This window comes from Aspergillus puulaauensis, chromosome 2 (assembly GCF_016861865.1).
Source record: "Aspergillus puulaauensis MK2 DNA, chromosome 2, nearly complete sequence".
Lineage (NCBI taxonomy): Eukaryota > Fungi > Ascomycota > Eurotiomycetes > Eurotiales > Aspergillaceae > Aspergillus > Aspergillus puulaauensis.
Window position 1 is genome coordinate 1802808 of NC_054858.1, and position 17585 is coordinate 1820392.

The 17585-nt window shown below is 51.2% G+C and overlaps 7 protein-coding genes across 7 annotated transcripts; 4 read left to right on the forward strand and 3 right to left on the reverse strand.

Annotated features, from left to right (window-relative positions):
* Positions 1-1558: 1558 nt before the first annotated feature.
* Positions 1559-3264, forward strand: APUU_20748S (alpha-amylase; the record flags this gene model as incomplete). Its single annotated transcript, XM_041699424.1, has 2 exons — positions 1559-2575; positions 2629-3264. 2 exons carry the CDS (start codon positions 1559-1561, stop codon positions 3262-3264), a joined length of 1653 nt encoding a protein of 550 aa, XP_041552510.1.
* A 630-nt stretch (positions 3265-3894) lies between these two features.
* APUU_20749S (alpha-amylase) lies at positions 3895-5911 on the forward strand (the record flags this gene model as incomplete). The annotated part of the gene is made up of 8 exons (XM_041699425.1): positions 3895-3964; positions 4038-4445; positions 4501-5096; positions 5143-5166; positions 5218-5238; positions 5283-5505; positions 5557-5818; positions 5887-5911. 8 exons carry the CDS (start codon positions 3895-3897, stop codon positions 5909-5911), a joined length of 1629 nt encoding a protein of 542 aa, XP_041552511.1.
* Positions 5912-7012: 1101 nt separating this feature from the next.
* APUU_20750A (GPI anchored serine-threonine rich family protein) lies at positions 7013-7843 on the reverse strand (the record flags this gene model as incomplete). Its single annotated transcript, XM_041699426.1, has 4 exons — positions 7013-7436; positions 7488-7619; positions 7669-7747; positions 7792-7843. 4 exons carry the CDS (start codon positions 7841-7843, stop codon positions 7013-7015), a joined length of 687 nt encoding a protein of 228 aa, XP_041552512.1.
* Positions 7844-10753: 2910 nt separating this feature from the next.
* Positions 10754-11219, reverse strand: APUU_20751A (uncharacterized protein; the record flags this gene model as incomplete). Its single annotated transcript, XM_041699427.1, has 3 exons — positions 10754-10761; positions 10826-11032; positions 11111-11219. The coding sequence occupies 3 exons, from the start codon at positions 11217-11219 to the stop codon at positions 10754-10756; spliced, it is 324 nt and encodes a 107-aa protein (XP_041552513.1).
* Positions 11220-11603: 384 nt separating this feature from the next.
* Positions 11604-12252, forward strand: APUU_20752S (uncharacterized protein; the record flags this gene model as incomplete). The annotated part of the gene is made up of 4 exons (XM_041699428.1): positions 11604-11667; positions 11721-11993; positions 12056-12139; positions 12197-12252. 4 exons carry the CDS (start codon positions 11604-11606, stop codon positions 12250-12252), a joined length of 477 nt encoding a protein of 158 aa, XP_041552514.1.
* A 437-nt stretch (positions 12253-12689) lies between these two features.
* On the forward strand, positions 12690-13909 carry LEU2B (3-isopropylmalate dehydrogenase; the record flags this gene model as incomplete). Its single annotated transcript, XM_041699429.1, has 3 exons — positions 12690-13164; positions 13222-13642; positions 13690-13909. 3 exons carry the CDS (start codon positions 12690-12692, stop codon positions 13907-13909), a joined length of 1116 nt encoding a protein of 371 aa, XP_041552515.1.
* Positions 13910-14074: 165 nt separating this feature from the next.
* On the reverse strand, positions 14075-16337 carry APUU_20754A (uncharacterized protein; the record flags this gene model as incomplete). Its single annotated transcript, XM_041699431.1, has 2 exons — positions 14075-16038; positions 16088-16337. 2 exons carry the CDS (start codon positions 16335-16337, stop codon positions 14075-14077), a joined length of 2214 nt encoding a protein of 737 aa, XP_041552516.1.
* Positions 16338-17585: the final 1248 nt, after the last annotated feature.

Sequence of the window (17585 nt, forward strand, 5' to 3'; positions counted from 1 at the left end):
TTCCTGGTCCAGATGCAAGCGAGCCTTACCGGCTGGACCAATCAGGTGAGCCTGGCTGTGTGATGGGAATATGATCCATGGCCAACACGAGCTGTCCTCGATTTAGTAGCTTTTTCTTTTTCTGTGTAAGCCACTATTCGCACAAAATCTCTGCGCTGAAGTAAGACATTTTCAGTTTCTGAAAATACTGGAAACGCCGGTTAATTCGGGTCGCGCCTGTTCGGGATAAGCGTATCGAGCTAGCGAATCGAACAGGGCTGGGCGGGTCCGGGTGGATCTCCGGTTTGCAAAAAGAAAGATCGAAATGTCAGACCCTGTTACGGTATGGAAACAATACAGCCAAAGTACCCTTTGATTATTCTGAAACCTTTGAAGGCGGGCATGATGTGATTTTGTTGAGATGGAATAGTTGTCAAGAATTGATAATCTATGGGAATCCCGACACTGTTGCCATGCATATACAAAGTACATGCTGCTCACTATCTAGATGCCTATCCGAGATTTACCCTGCACGGATTCCAAGCCAGATAACTATCGATCAACTGGAGCTTGTCGAAGGACACTGGCCCCAGTCTAATCCAAGGTGTCCCACTCCGGTAGAGCCTTCTGGCTGAGACCTATGAGGTAAGTAATCCATGTCTCACTGACGGTGGCCCAACACAGCATCACATCCACTCGCTCTGCAGGTGGACTGCAGGCGGAAGGGACTTCCACTTCAGCAAGACGGACTGTTCACTGTGGAACTGGGAACATGCAAAGATCAGCCGGTTTTCAACGGTGAACTGTCCGGCAGACGATTGCCAGGAACAGCCGAACAAGTCTGGTTGCCCGGTTTGTCGATCCCCCCAGCTGCCCACACTCTTGTCTTGGTCCGTCGAGAATTACCGGCCAACAGGCCTTATCAGGTTCTCCTCTTGTGTCCGGCGTGGGGTTGCATCTGCAGACATTCTCATAGAAGCAGCTAGCTAGCTGGGTCCCCCGCCGGAACCATGCAGCCTGCCCTGGCAGTGGCAACTCCTTCGCCGCCCAGGAACGGGGAAATTGCCATATTCCTGTTCATCAATGGTAGAGACACCTCTAGTCTGATATCGTAGTAGTATAATTTCGAAGAGCACATGTCAATGGTCACCCAAAGTTAGGGTTGCTGCCCCTGACTGGGGTTTCTCCCAATCTGTTTACTCTTCAAGCCCAGGAACACCTTTCCCCAGTAATTCACCCCCTTCCTTTCCTTTCCTGTGTGTTTGAGCCTGCTGCGCTCTATCCAGTCCTTACCCTCATCTAGCTTTTGCCCGCCTCTGGGCTGTCGTTCTCTTATCATTACCACTCCAACTCTTTTTCTAGGCAAATCCTTCTTTTCCTGCCATCCTGTGCAGTCTTTATGCCTATCATCATTCGTTACCCCCTCGAATAACGGTTCGTATTCACAGTTAGTGGCAGGAGGATCGACGAACTGTGGACGAACGAGAATCTGACACGGGCGACGTGAAACAGTGAAACTGTGTTTCTGCTTATCCCCCCGTCTTAATCCTTCTTACGCGCGTCCTAAAAGCCATCCATCATGATGTCATCCTCTTCCCTCTCGTATTTGACCCTCGTCGTCAGTATTCACCTCCTTGGCCTTTCCCACCCATCACTGGCAGCCAATACCGCAGCATGGAAGTCCCGATCCATCTACCAGACCATGACCGACAGGTTCGCGCGAACCGATGGGTCAACGACGGCGAAATGCAACACTACGGCCGGATTATACTGTGGAGGGACATGGCGGGGGACAACCAATCATCTAGACTATATCCAAGGGATGGGGTTTGACGCTGTCATGATCTCGCCCATTGTTGAGAATGTGCAGGGCCATGTCTCGTATGGTGAATCGTACCACGGATACTGGCCGCTGGATCTATACTCGCTCAACTCGCATTTCGGGACACACCAAGATCTACTGGATCTTAGTAAGGCGCTTCATGATCGCGATATGTATCTGATGATGGACACGGTCATCAACAACATGGCGTACATTACCAATGGCAACAACCCCGCTACGAATATCGACTATTCGGCGTTTACCCCGTTTAACAACTCCGACTATTTCCACGAGTACTGCAAGATCCATGATTGGAATGATTGGGATGAGGCCCAGATGTGTCAAACCGGAGATAACAAGGTCGCCCTACCGGATCTGTACACCGAACACGAGGACGTCCAGCACATGCTCGCAAGCTGGGCGAATGAGATGATCAAAACGTACTCGATCGACGGGCTGCGCATTGACGCCGCGAAGCACGTCAACAATGCATCTCTCCAGAATTTCCAGAACAATGTCGACACCTTCATGACGGGTGAAGTCCTGCAGCGCGAGGTCGAGACCATCTGCAATTACCAGGGCAACTATATCAACAGCGTTCCCAACTACCCGATCTACTATTCCATGCTCGAGGCCTTTACCAAGGGTAACACGACTGATCTCTTCCACCGAGTGGAGATTATGAAGCAATCCTGCCGGGATATTACTGCATTCGTGTCGTTCTCTGAGAACCACGATATCCAGCGAATCCCCAGCTGGATGCCTGAGATGGCGGTACTTCCTCCTCCCTCCCTCCCCATGCCTAAATCAGGAGCTAATACGACCAGATTGCCAAAAACACGCTAACATTCACAATGCTCTTCGACGGCATCCCAATGATCTACCAAGGCCAAGAGCAACACTTCTCCGGCGGCGGGCAGCCCGCGAACCGCGAAGCGCTGTGGCTGTCCAAATACGACACAAGCGCCGAGCTGTATAAACTCATCACCAAGCTGAATCTCCTCCGCAAGCACGCCATTAATCTCGGACACGACTATGTCAACGAACAGACGAGTCCGATCTACGTGGGGCCCAGCGAGCTCGTGTTCCGGAAGGGCGTTGAGGGCCGGCACACGATTATGGTTCTCTCGAACCAAGGGTCCAAGGGCGGTGCTTATACGATTGAGCTGCCTGTGAGTTATAATGCGGGCACGACGGTGGTGGATGTCCTCAGCTGTGCGAACTACACGGTTTTGGATGCAGGGCAGTTGAGGGTGAACCTGGACAAGGGGGAGCCAAGGGTTCTTTTCCCGGCGGATATGTTGGAGGGGAGTGGACTTTGCGGCCGTCCGTTGCATAATATTACGCTGACGGAGCTCAAGACCGGAGAAAAACCGTCTTCTGGGAGCAGGATTGTGCTGACAGGCAGTGCGGTGGTGGTTGGAGTCCTGTCAGTGGCAGCTACCTTGGTTCTGTGGAGGTAGGAATACGGACATAATTTTTCTTCTTTTTTTCTTTCTTTTTTTTCCTCTTCTTTTTTTTTCTTTTGGCTTTTTCGACAGTGAGATACCCAGCCGGTTTCCTGCTATTTTTTCTCTTACATATTTACTTTTTTCTTTATGAGATGTACGATACTCCTATTTCCACCCCATTTCCTCATCAAACACAGACAGTGGTTCTTTTTGTACATATTTACATAATAAATACCCTAAATATCAATATTTCCAGCCCATAATTACCCAACACGAGAAACCCGCCGAGCCAATGCCGCACGAATCGCAGCCCTAATACCGGACCCATCCCCCCCGCCGGTCTCAGCGCCACCGCCAGAAATAAACCCAGAAATGTCTCGGACATCGCCCTCCACCAGCGCAGCCCTAACTCTGCCGAAACACGAGTGTCCGTTTCAAAATACTCTCCGTACATCAGTCAGTAATAGTAGAAGCAGAAATTGGATAAGAAATTGAAGACGAAATATGGTTCAGTTAATTAATTAGTGGTATTGTATAGTTGGGGATATAATATCCACTTGCTTTTTTGACCAGCTGAGAAAGTGAAAGAAAAAAGACTCCAAGTCAGTGGTCCCTGCTACGTCATACAGCCTCGAGACAGAAATGCTGTCGATTCTACAATGCTGCCTTCCCCGAGGGGAGCGCAAGGGAAATCGATCAAAGAAGATAGAAGGTAGGCAGGACAGACACTCCGACAGCTGCAGTCGGCCATGGACGCCGGACACGCTAAAATGATGCAATTATAGACGCAGCAGCGCAATTGGACACGCTCCCCTCATGGAATACCGGCAACAACAGCCTGACTTTCCAGGCGTTTGAATGGCATGTCCCCGCCGACCGGCAGCACTGGCGGCGGCTGCGACTCGCACTGCCGGGGCTGAAGGCCATCGGGGTTGACAGTCTATGGGTTCCGCCGGGGTGCAAGGGGATGGATGCGCATGGCAATGGCTATGACATTTATGATTTGTATGACCTGGGAGAGTTTGACCAGAAGGGGGCAACAAGCACTAAATGGGGCTCACGGGAGGAGCTGGAGGAGTTGGTGAAAGATGCCCACGAGATCGGTCTCGGTGTTTACTGGGATGCGGTTCTAAACCACAAGGCTGGTGCGGATTATCCTGAAAAGTGCCAGGCTGTCAAGGTTGATCCCAAGCGTAAGACTATGTTTCCTACTTTGAAGCCTCGTGGATGCTGATCAGGATCAACCAGGGCGAAACGTGGAGGTCTCCACACCGTTAGAGATCGAGGGCTGGGTCGGCTTTGACTTCAACGGTCGCGGGGATGTATACAGTTCGATGAAGTATCGCTCGCAGCACTTTTCCGGGGTTGACTGGGACGATAAAAGCAGAGAGAATGCCATCTTCCGCATCCTCGGCCCAAACAAGAACTGGGCGCGCGATGTGTCAACCGAGAATGGGAACTATGACTACCTGATGTTTGCTGACTTGGACTTGTCGCATCCAGAGGTACGAGAAGACTTGTTAAACTGGGGTACTTGGATCACCAAGGAACTGGCTTTGGATGGGATGAGACTCGACGCTGCAAAACACATGTCGACGGGGTTTCAGAAAGCTTTCGCTGAGCATATTCGGAAAACTACTAACCCGGACTTCTTCGTGATCGGTGAGTATTGGACGGGGGATATACGGGAGTTGGTGGGATATCTCGAGCAGATGCAGTATACAGTCTCGGCGTACGATGTGCCTCTTCTCAACAAGTTCTCAACTCTTTCCAGGACCAGGGGGGCAGACCTTCGAAGTGTATTCAAGGATACTCTCGTCCAGCGCAAGCCCCAACACGCAGTGGTAAGTATCCCATTATCTCGTGAAGAAGTATCACTGACCAGCGCAGACGATTGTCACAAATCACGACACGGTATATGAGCCCCTCAGCCCAGTAATGTCACTGTGCTAACTTCAGACGCAGCAACCAGGGCAGATGATGGACGTAAGTGTTCAAACCCTCCAATTCTACCCCAACTGACAGCCCAGACCCCCATCGCAGCGTGGTTCAAGCCCCTGGCGTACGCCCTCATCCTCCTCCGCAAAGAAGGCCACCCCTGCGTCTTCTACGGAGATCTCTACGGCATCCGCAAGAACGTCAAGACGCCAATGAAGCCAGCCTGCAAGGGTAAACTGCCGATTCTAACGCAGGTGCGGAAGGACTTTGCATACGGCGAACAGCAGGACTATTTCGACGCCACCAACTGCATCGGTATGTCTTAAACCACTTCCCCAACTCAACAAGCTAACACTAATAATACAGGATTCATCCGCTACGGAAACGCCCGGCATCCCACCGGACTCGCCTGCGTGATGAGCAATGCAGGCCCAGCCACCAAACGGATGTACGTCGGCCCAGGACACATCAACGAGGAGTGGACGGATGTTCTCCGTCTAGGAAGTACGGATACGCCCTCCGTCATCATCGATAAATGGGGGTATGGAGAGTTCCCCGTTGGCGGGATGAGTGTGAGTGTGTGGGTTGACTCGGCGGCTGCTGGGCGAGTGAATCTCCACGACGAATTGTATGTCTCACCCTCTGCCTCTCGCCTTAATTTCCTGTTTTTCTGTGGCTGACTGGCGCCTTGGCTAGTGATGTGAATATTTATGGGCGTTAATGTGGCTACAGTGGAGGGGATTAGATTGGAGTCTCTAGTAGCGGATAATACCATGCTGGGGTTATTGCCCCAACATCGTAATCAATGCAATTATTCATATACTTTTAATCAGCAGTAACAGACAGAAGCCACCCACACTCTTCCAGTGTTCAACGTTAGGGCTGTGATTGCCCGACTTAAAATAGTCGGCCGGCCCTACACGGACCCATGGGACGTCCCTAAATGGGTAAAATAACCGTCCAGGCTTCGTGGCGATACATGGAATGCAGTGGGAATTAATTGGACCCTGGTAAAAACTCTCGGTCATATTTGCATGTTTACTACTGGTCCCTGGGTCCACTTGGAATGAGACAGGGCATGCCAGCTCACAGTCACAGCTGTCCTGGAAATCCGTTAGTTTTTGCCCGGGAAGCCTGTTAAGCCTGTCAAGCCCTGCCAAGTTATTGCCAATAAAATGCGAGTTTTTGGTTTCATTCACTTGACCGTTATCGGCAAATGGTAAATGTCCAGAGTGCCGTATTTAATAATTATGGATTATGTCTCCAATAAATGCGAACCGCACAATCCTGTCTGTCTCTGGTTGCTGTTGGTCTCTCTAACCGGCAGAACCAGACGTCATGCACCGTTTACAAGGTTAAACGTCCCTAATTATGTCTCGGAAAGCCCGGTGCAGAGTTTGTCTTTCGAACTGTCATAGAATACCGACATCTCCACTGGATGGGTCCATTGGCTACCAACTCCAGGGTTCACAGTGTCTTGGATGAGACTCAACGTCTTGAGTTATGGTACCTGCATATCAATGAAGCATTTAGAAACAATAACTACTATTCCGGGCATCACTCACATTACCCTGTTTTACCTACGAAAGAACACATTTCTGTGAATTTGGACATGTTCGACGGCACAATATTACCATTTTCTACTCTATATGTCAAGTCCTAAATACTTCAATAGCTATATTCTCCACATAACAAACAGCCACAATATTAGATGTCCGTAATCCACAGCCCTATCACTCCACCGTCCAGTTTCTTTCAACTGGATTTATGGAGTCGTACGGTATTTGTAATGAGCACACGCTCAGCCTTGCGGAGGTATACCTTACAGGCTGAAGGCGAAGGCAGCACCAACAAGGCCAGCAATAACAGTCAATGGAGCGCCGAGGGCCACACCAGCGTTGTCATCGACTTGGGGGACACCGGTAGAGCTAGCAGCAGCACCGGATGAAGAGGCGGCCGAAGACCCAGCGTCCGTTGTGGAGCTGGGGCTGGAGCTGGAGTCGGAGTCAGAGTCAGATGTAGAGCTGGCAGAGGTGGACTCGGTCTTGGTGCCGGTCTTGGTAGAAGTGGTTTCGGTTTCAGTGGAAGACGCGCTGGTGGAGGTGCTCGAGGTGCTCGAGGTGCTGGATGTGGACGAGGTGGACGAGGTGCTAGAGGCATCGCCGGTCATGTTGAATTGCTCAGACTGGGCGAGGATGCCGGTGTTCTTGTCCTCGTTGGAGAATAGGTTGACCTGGAAGCCGTGGCTGGACTTTGTTAGATATTTCCATGGTTTCTGAGTGTTAATAAGGGCATACCCGTCAGTGACGGAGAGCTTGTCAACGGTGTAGGAACCATCAGAGGTGTCGACATCGGAGGCGATCTTCTTCTCGACGTTGGGGTAGACGGCGTTGTTGACGAGGTAGATATCGAAGGAAGAGGGGTCGGTGCTGCACTCGTTAGCACTTTTATTGGCAGTAGAAGCGCCATGGGATATACCTGACGGAATCCCACTTCACAGTGAAAGAGTCTGAAGGGTCGACCTCAGCACCCTTCTTGGGCTCAGTTACGGACAGAGCTGAATTGGTTAGCTGGGCTTCAACAATGGTGAGCCTGACCTACCTCCAACGGAGACCGCGAGGGGCAGCAGAGAAGACACGAGAGTGAGACGCATGTTGGCGAATATTAACGAGAGTCTTGTTTAGGTCTAAAAACGAAGGACGAGGGTGCTGGAAATGATACAAAGTAGAAGAACTGGAGGCCAAAGAAAGAAATATATAGAATTTGGCAAATCTATTTATGTCCGACCATCTAGCTACAAAGACCTCTACGCCTTACCGGCGAACACGGTGCGCTTGCAGTATACGCAGGAGCGTTGTATGCCATGAACAGACGCAGAAACAGGTGGAGAGACCCGACAGGAGAGACAGCCTCTGCGGATCTCTCAATGAGACATCCGAAATAGAAATACACAATGTTGTCTCGTACCTAATCTGACAGTGTTCCCGGCGCGTATTTTTCAACTCCCCGTACGCCGCCGCCACCATAATCTATTAAACTTCCACAATCACGAAGTCCCGATAAGCCAGACAAGTCAAATCAGGTACGAGATGCCGACAATGCTGTCGTGCGCTCCATCCAATAGCAGCGGGTGCCTGGGCCATGATGCTGTTCTCGTACTTTGGGCTTATCAGGCACTTTGTTGGAGAAAATACGAGTATTATGCCTGTGCTTAAATACATATCGGTTCGGTGACCCCCGAAAAGGGTGGAAAGTCTGCATCATAAGTGCTTTACCAATCGCTTGATGATAGCGAGATGCGGCGCTGTCAGCCAGCATCCGCCACCAACACCAACCACCCAGCGGCCCGCCAAATCAGCACATCCACTCCTCGACACCTGCTCCTTGACGCGAGATCCAAATAGACCTTCAACATCAAGCTGCCCGACGCTCTCTCTGCGGTCGCTGCGGGGTGAGCTGAAAATGGCTCCCACCGACCGGTCGGATCTGGCGTCAGAGAATCAGAGCGGTGCCAGCATTGAGGAAAGACTTGATAAGACCTGCATGTACTGGAATAGGTTAATAACTGGCTTGATACCTTTAGACTTTGTCGGAACCTTACTAGTAGCTGGTAGATGTTGTTGGTATATTGGTGTTAACCTAGTGCAACACCGGTAATATATCTCGGACTTGGATAAGACAGCCCCCTTCCTGTATATATATTTTTAGCTGGTTGTGTGATATTTATTATAGTAAAAATAGCTGTTACTGCCTAGGGATTATATCTAAGAACTTGAGTTATTAGGGAAATATTAGTACCTTGTTCTGAAGCAGTGGACAGCACTAGGACTGAGTAAAATATACATATTAAGAATATTACTGAGTTTGCACGCGTCATTTTAACCATTACTGAGATAATATTCAACTATAGCTGGTGGTATATCCAGCTTCTTTTCTTCTACCAGCTTGCAGCTATTACTGCAAGCTATCCAGGACACTCCTCCTTAGGCTATGATAACATAGCGCTGACCCTGATCCGAGATCTGGAAGACAGACGCCCTCAGCTGTTTATTTTCTTAGCGCTGGACTTCACGAAGAGACTTCTTGGTAAGAAGGCTGTATAAATATTCTTGATTCTGGTAGCTCTTAGGAAGCCGACCGGCTAACAGAATTAGATAGGAGTGAATTTAAATTCCAGAAATTGTTGTTCATCTAACTCTGGTCCTCAGTCTGCATGTATACTTGCTTATACTCTTTTATATACAGGGCTTTAAGATGAAATTCTGGACAAATTCATGTTCTGCCAGCAGATTACGGGTTTTGATCAGATCACTCGGCCATGCCTTCAACAGCAGTGGTGAGTATTCCTTAGCCCGCAGTCGCATTCCAGCCCACCCCAGACGATTCCTGTATTTGGTAATTTGATGTGCCCAAGGTAACCCCGGACTGTCATCTCGAAGATCAAACGCTTTGAATCACCCATATGTGGTGGCCCTGGGGACATGTAACCTTGGAGTAACCGCCAACTTCACCATCGCTTGCATATGCTCTGAGTTCGTTCATAAGACAAATCGTTCATGAACCCATGTCCTGTCCCCGGCAGCTGGAGGCATCCCTTTCTATAACCATCGAGATTTGACTGGGTTTGGATGAAAACACATGCCACCGCGTTGCAAATCTGGCCGTTGACGGATTCACAGAGAGCCCGCAATTGCTGCCGCGTAGGGCGAAACTCTTCTACCTCTCCTTGTGGTTGAACACATGAGCCCAAAGTACACTTCACAGGTTGGTCCAAGGCGCAAGCGAGATAGGTCGAGTCTTTGGAAGTCTAGGTGCGATATGCTCCGTTCTCACAGTTGGTTTCGCATTCCTCCTTCGTACCACAGAGTTGGTTGGCAGACAAGTCAGCTGCTTGAGCTGCGCCCAAAAGGACAAAAACGATGGCTCGAAGGTCGAAACGCATATTGATTTCCTGTACGTTTGAGAACCAGAGGGATAGGATAAGTAGGAGCGGATGAGATGATAAACTTAGAGTGACAGACAGTTCAACTTCTAGAGCTTGAAGACGATAATTTGTTGACGGGAGACTCGATTTTATAGTTGCATATAGAAGCCTTAAGAATCCTGGATCGGCTCTTCATGACAGCCCCTTGGGCATTGCTGACTTCCAGTGTAGTGGAGCTGATGTCAAGCTTGGTGGCATTTGGTCATAAGTAACAAGTAACAACATCACGGATCTCTCGGAGATCTGCATGGGACCAGTGCGGAAGACTCTTCGGCCACGGTATTGATGTTGATGAGTTTTCTTTTTTGTTCTTTTTTCCTTCCCTTTTTCCTCCAGCCTTTTGCTGGACCCACGGCAAATCTCCCTGAATGCGCCGTGGCATCAGAGGTTTCAAAGCCGCGTGCTAAGGGGCTGCAAAACAGCTTTGATGAGGAGAATATGAAGAGAAGAGGCTATACTTTGTATTGAGCTGGCAAATTTACAGCATAAGAATCACAAAGGCCGCCTGCACATCGTCTTCTCTTGTCTACACCTGGGACTTGTTCCCGCGCAACCATCTCTCTTCGTTCATGATTGGTTTTAGTCATCTTGAGCAGAATGTTGGTCAGTATAGGTATAAAACATTATTCGCATTTGAAAGATTTAACTCACCAAAGATGTCATCGCAGCCCGCGCCAGTCCCATCCTCATCCTCCGTACAAACGTAAGGATCATCACAGTAACCCAGCGCCTCAATCTTTTCACCATCGACACATTTGAATATGATTTCTTCCCATTCTTTTGTTCCATCGTTTGTGGCTTCACTCGGTAGATCTGTGTTTTGTCGGGCTGCATATACGATCTGTTCCTCACCGTAACCTACGTTCCCGATCTGTAAGTATGATATTCTTTTTCACTGTAAAAGAAAGCATGAACAGCCATTTAAAGGGTGCTTACCGAACTGGGATACGAGGTACTCTCCGCAGTACTTCTCATTTGTTTTACATGCCGCAAAGACGCTTGGGAGCATGAAGGAGAGAGGCAGAAGAATGAAAGATGGCTTCATATTGAACTTCTCGACTGAAAGGCTTCAATAATAATGGGAACGGGTAAGGTAGAAGTTGATACACTACCTTGAAGCGGACACTCTGGTCGTATTTATATTGCATTGCTCTGCTCTGGGCGGTGTCTTGCCACCGCAATTCCTACTCCTTGCAATACTTTTCCTTGACTATCCTGTGAGTCTTTACACTAAATCCATCAGATATACACGTGTATGCTGAATAGTATCGCGCTTGAAGTTACTACGTTCAATTCGTCAGGATTCCTTTTCGACCATGAAGCACTCTGCAGCCTGGATACTTTTTCTATCTGCTTGGTTGCAGAGCAATTCCACTTGACAGCCTGGAACAATGTGGTGTGACCCTTGACCAAGAGCCTTCATGCAAGAATGGTGTCCTCGAGGGCCTTGACAATTCTAGTCCAATCACAACCAGCTCCTGCCCGATTTCACTGTCAGTGGACATAAAAGGTGCAACTTATTCTCTCGTGGCTGAGGTGAATGAAGACCCAAGAGAGCCCGGGTATCTTAGGGAGTCGACAGTGACCAGGTTTGACAACAAGATCGCCCCTCAGGAAATCAAGCTCGAAGACAGCGTATTGTCTTTCCAGACAGATTTCAAGGGGGAGGAGTACCGATATGTCCTGAACGCGCAGCGTGGTCTTTACGACAATCAAGTGCTGTCTTTCTACACCGGCCGTCGGGGACATTTTGAGGGGAAAATTGGTTACAAATGCATCAACGGTGTTGCCAAAGCGATTCTATTGCCCCCGGGCCACTGTGAGTGGCTATTTTATTCTTGCCCAGGTTTGTGCTTCGATAACTGATGACTTTGTCTCTAGCCGTTTTTATTGTGCAGGAGCCCCAATTTGATGGTGATTATGCCAAGCTGAGCTATGGCGCCCCTACTGGTGGTGTTCTCTCTTGTAAGTTTGATTTGATTTCTCGTCCCGGCAAGAAACGTTATTCTAATGGCTTCATAGATGGCGGAGGCAGGAACCATCATATTCATGATATCTATGTCAACTTCCAACGTTAAAGGCGGCATCATGACAAGAGGAAAAAACATTATCCTCACCCATTTCAAGATTTATTCTGTCTAAGGTATTTCTCTGAAATATACGCCTGCACAGGCGGGGTAGTATCCGAACGCCATGTCTTACTGTTTACTATCGTACACTTTTAAACTTGGGAAATTGGCGTTGTGTCCAATTCCATCGGGATGTAATCTTTAGCTAACAAGCTAATCGAGATCCTGTATCTTCATATTTTATGAAGAATTACAATTACCGTATGCTAGATAAGCTGGGCATCGGGGGAAATCCGGCTGCGTCTTCCCCGCATTGTCGGCCTGATCTCCGACTGCCGATATAGGAGCCAGGACGTATAAGAGGGAATCTTCGCCACCAAGCTGCATCATGTATCATACCTCAGCTACCTTAGGACAGCGAGAGTGATAGTGAAATCCACGAAACCATGCCATCCAAGAACTACAACATCCTCGTCCTGCCCGGCGACGGCATCGGACCCGAGGTCATGACCGAAGCGACAAAGGTCCTATCGGCATTCAACACCCAGACTACCCAATTCAACCTGCAAGAGGAACTAATCGGGGGAATCAGCATCGACACGCACGGGCAGTCGGTCACCCAGTCCGTCAAAGACGCTGCAGTCGCCGCAGACGCCGTGCTCTTCGCTGCCGTCGGAGGCCCGAAGTGGGATCATATCCGACGGGGGCTGGACGGGCCAGAGGGTGGATTGCTGCAGGTGCGCAAGGCCATGGATATCTATGCGAACCTGAGGCCTTGCTCTGTTGATATGCCGAGTCGGGAGATCGCGAGGGATTTCAGCCCGTTTCGGCAGGATGTTATCGAGGGGGTGGACTTTGTTGTTGTGAGAGAGAACTGTGGCGGTGCTTATTTTGGGAAGAAGGTGGAAGAGGAGAATTACGGTATTTCCTTTAATATGTCAATATTGTTGTTTGGGATTGCTAACATTGCGTCTACAGCAATGGACGAATGGGGTTATTCCACCGCTGAAATCCAACGCATCACTCGTCTCTCAGCAGAACTGGCCCTCCGCCATGACCCTCCATGGCCGGTGATTTCCCTCGATAAAGCCAACGTCCTCGCTTCATCTCGTCTCTGGCGCCGTGTCGTCGAGAAGACCATGGTCGAAGAATACCCCCAGGTGAAACTAATCCACCAACTCGCGGACTCGGCCTCCCTAATCATGGCGACGAACCCGCGGGTTTTGAACGGCGTTATCCTGGCGGATAATACCTTTGGCGATATGGTTTCTGACCAGGCTGGCTCACTGGTTGGCACGCTGGGTGTCTTGCCGAGTGCCAGTTTGGATGGACTGCCTCGTCCGGGCGAGCATCAGAAGGTGCATGGGCTTTATGAACCGACCCATGGGTCTGCTCCGACGTATGTATAGAACGGCCCCTACGGACGCTGATACTAACAAACTCCAGAATTGCCGGGAAGAACATCGCTAACCCGACTGCTATGATTCTCTGCGTCGCGCTGATGTTCCGATACTCCTTCAACATGGAGAAAGAGGCGCGTCAAATAGAAGATGCAGTGCGGACTGTCCTGGACAAGGGAATCCGTACGTCTGACCTGGGAGGTAAAGCAGGAACTAAAGAGTTTGGAGACGCTGTAGTTGCAGCACTGCAGGGAGCACAGTCGTAGGTAGACATGAGATAAAGGAATGGCCTTGTCTAGACTACTTGGCATATATACATTTTCAATATACTTCCAGCCTCGGAAAGGTTCACTTTTTGAAAGAAACAAATTCAGACTAGGGAAAAAGTAAGGCCTCTATTTAAGAGCCTTCTTTCCCTACCTAGAGCTCAATCACCGGGTGAACCCACTGCCTCCAGAGCCAGACTCAGAGCCTGAGCCTGAGCCAGGGAACCCACTGGGGATGGGAAGACCGCCGAAGCCACCGCCAGATCCAGATCCAGAGCCAGCACCAGGGATACCACTAGGGATAGGGAAGCCGCCAAACCCACCGCCAGAGCCAGACCCAGCGCCAGACCCAGATCCAGGGAAACCACTGGGGGTAGGGAGGTCACCGAAGCCACCACCACTACCACTGCCACCAGATCCAGAGCCAGCACCTGGAATGCCACTGGGGATAGGGAGGCCGCCGAATGCTCCACCACCGCTAGAGCCAGGTCCAGTGGGACCAGTAGCGCTGGGGATTTCAGCGAACCGACCGCCGCCACTGCCAGAGCCAGAGCCAGAGCCAGTGCCAGGAATACCACTGGGGATAGGGAGACCGCCGAGGCCACCGCCAGAGCCACCACCATCAGAGCCAGATCCAGAGCCAGGGATACCACTTGGAATAGGAAGACCGCCGAAGCCATCACTGCCACCAGAGCCAGATCCCGGGAAACCACTCGGGGTAGGGAGGTCGCCGAAGCCACCACCACTGCCACCAGAGCCAGCGCCAGGAATGCCACTGGGGATGGGAAGGTCACCGAACCCACTGCTTCCAGATTGAGGGGCGCCAGTAGCGCTGGGAATTTCGCCGAACCAACCGTCGCTATCTTCAGAGCCAGATCCAGAGCCAGCACCTGGGATACCGCTTGGAATGGGAAGGCCGCCGAAGCCACCGCCAGAGCCAGAGCCAGACTCGGAGCCTGAGCCAGAACCAGCACCAGGAATACCACTGGGGAAGAGACCACCGAGCCCACTACCACCAGAGCCAAAGCCAGAACCAGAGCCAGCGTCAGAGCCAGCACCAGGGAAGCCACTGGGGAAGAGGCCACCGAAGCCACCGCCAGAACCTCCGGTTGGAGTGCTGCCTGAACCGGCATTCCTGTTGAGCCCGTCGTAGCCGCTGTCATAGCCGCTGTCATAGCCACCGTCCTGACCCCAAGGCCAGCCACCGCCGTTTCCAAAGCCAGTGCTTGGGGAAGGCGGGTAGGTCGGGGAAGCCGTTGGCGCAACTGGAACGGTTGAGCTGCCTCCGCCGCTGATTGGGGTGCCGGAGGGGGTAGAGTCATCGGCAGCGCACTGGAGGTAGATGGCAGCACCGTAGTAAGCATACGAGTCCGCGTTGTTCAGCGCACTGTTGGTGTCAAGGCTCTGGACCTGCTCGTAGCCGTAGGCGATATCCTCAGTACCGGGGCTGTAGATGCCAGTGGCGTGAGTGAACTCGTGGAGCGCAATCCCGCCCTGGTCGAGGTATCCACAGGTGTCGGATGAAGCTTCAGTTTCGTAGTACAAGTCACAATTGACGACGATGTTATCGGAGGGGTAGGTCATGGCAGCAATGTTGCCAGTGCAGTCATCCTGGCTCCGGGGGGCACAATAGTAGGCCATCGTTCCGGTGCTGGTTGCTTCGGAGGCGATGGCTTCAAGACGGCCGGCGACCTCGTCGAGGGCGTCCTGGGACTCGGTGAAGAAGAACTTCTTGAAGTTGGCGCTGGCGCCCTTGCGAGCGTCGGCGGCACCGGCTGTGGCCATCTCGCCTGCGCGGGATATGGCGGCCTTGACGGCCGAGTTGTATTCCTCGTTGGAGCAGTCGATGGTGCTGCGAGCCTGGAGGCGGTTGGCATTGTCTGACGCGGCGAAGGAGATCTTGTTTGAGCGGTAGTGGAAGGTATTGAACTTCTCCTTGTCGGTCAGGGTAGTGTATTCAAGAGCGCCATTGGAGATAGCAGTGTGGTCTCCGTCAGAGAGATCGTGAGAGTCGGCAACGTCGAAGACAGAGGTAACGGTCTCGTTAGGTGCAAGCTGGACGAAGGCATCGTCGTTGAGGTGCGAGCGGATATATTTGACCTGGGCTCCCTTGAAAGCTGCCTCGGAGTCTAATATCATTAGTATGCCTCCTGTCAATTCTTTATAAAGGACACTCACCACCGTGATAAACTCTGACCTTGTTCGTAGGAATGTGGTCGAGAATGCCGCCTCGGCGGACAAGGCGAACAGCCTGGCTGCCGGTGTTGGTGACCGCTGCGTGAACAGTGCTGTCTCCAAGGGACTCGAGAGTCACGTCAAAAGAGGGCTTTGATGCATCCTGGGCCAGCCGGGGCATCAGAATTGGCTTTCCAGCAGCCAACGACGTGAACACTGCCAGCAGGTACACGAAAAGAATGGAGAGCGTCATGTTAAGGAAAGTGGGCAGCAGACACAGTCTGGACTTGCTCAAAGAAAGGAAGGACGGGACCAGTGAAGGAGAGTCTGGACTGCCTCACGACTGGTCCCTGCCAGCAATATATAGGGCTTGACGGTCGTATGACTGGGATATAGTAAGGGGCACGGCCTGCGACACATACACGGGAAACACTGCAACGCTCTTGGGCCCTGAAACGAAACAGCAAGTCCACCAATACTTACACCTGGGCCGGTCCCCGCAAAAGCATTGGGTCGGGGGGCCGGCCAGACCGCAGTCTCGAAGCCAAGAGTGACGATCGTTAGTCTGACAGGATCATGGTGAGACCCTCATGGGGTCCACGATGCTGAAACACGCCGCGTAGCAGACTAAATTGACAGCTCTTCCACAGCCGGGTCGAACATTGGGCCTCGGAATAAAACCGCAGTAGTGAAGACGATAGAAGACCTTTATTGCGACCGAGCTAGTTGAAGATTCTGCATGTTCCACGCGCGCGGTGCGATATCCAGCGTGTTTAGGGCCGAGGAACAAGCCACCCCCGGTTGAGCCAAAACAGCCAAGCAAACCCTGCCCAGCACCGGGCACTGAGCCGAAATTAGTGATTGGTACGTTGGAGATTCACCATATCACAAGCAAATTGCTCATAGACCTTGCCGCACTGGGTGTCTCGTAGGGGCCACTATATACCAGACGTCTGCACCGTCATAACCAATCCCCCGCGAGGACGGACAGGTCGTTGTATTTATATCGGATGCAGACAGTGTTCAAAATGTTTTAAGATAGTTTAAGGTGTGTGAAGCTTTGATTAAATGGTTGACAAATATTGACACGCTGTAGATCTTCGGACCAGCTTGCGCGGAGACAGAGAATAGTGTTTGAGAGCCACTTGGCAAACGAAGATAACCCTATATACATTCTGCTGTCACAGCGCTGGCCAACATACTGGGAGGACACCAGAAGAACGTTTGAAGATAATGCTGGCTGCCTGCGTTGCAGATTCGTAAGGCGTGGATCTGCTGAGCCCCATCGACCCCCACAGCCGATATCAGATCCATCGTGTCGTGATCGCATTCGTAACGTGTTTGGCCCATTTGCCCACCGAAGAAATAAGCGGTTTCACGATGAGAAGTCCCATGGGACGCCCCAAACCGGCAGGCAGAACCCTTTTTTGGTCCCACCATAGCCTAGAACCAGCCGGCTTGGGTTGAGTAAGGCGGAACAGGAACATACGCTGGAAAGCAG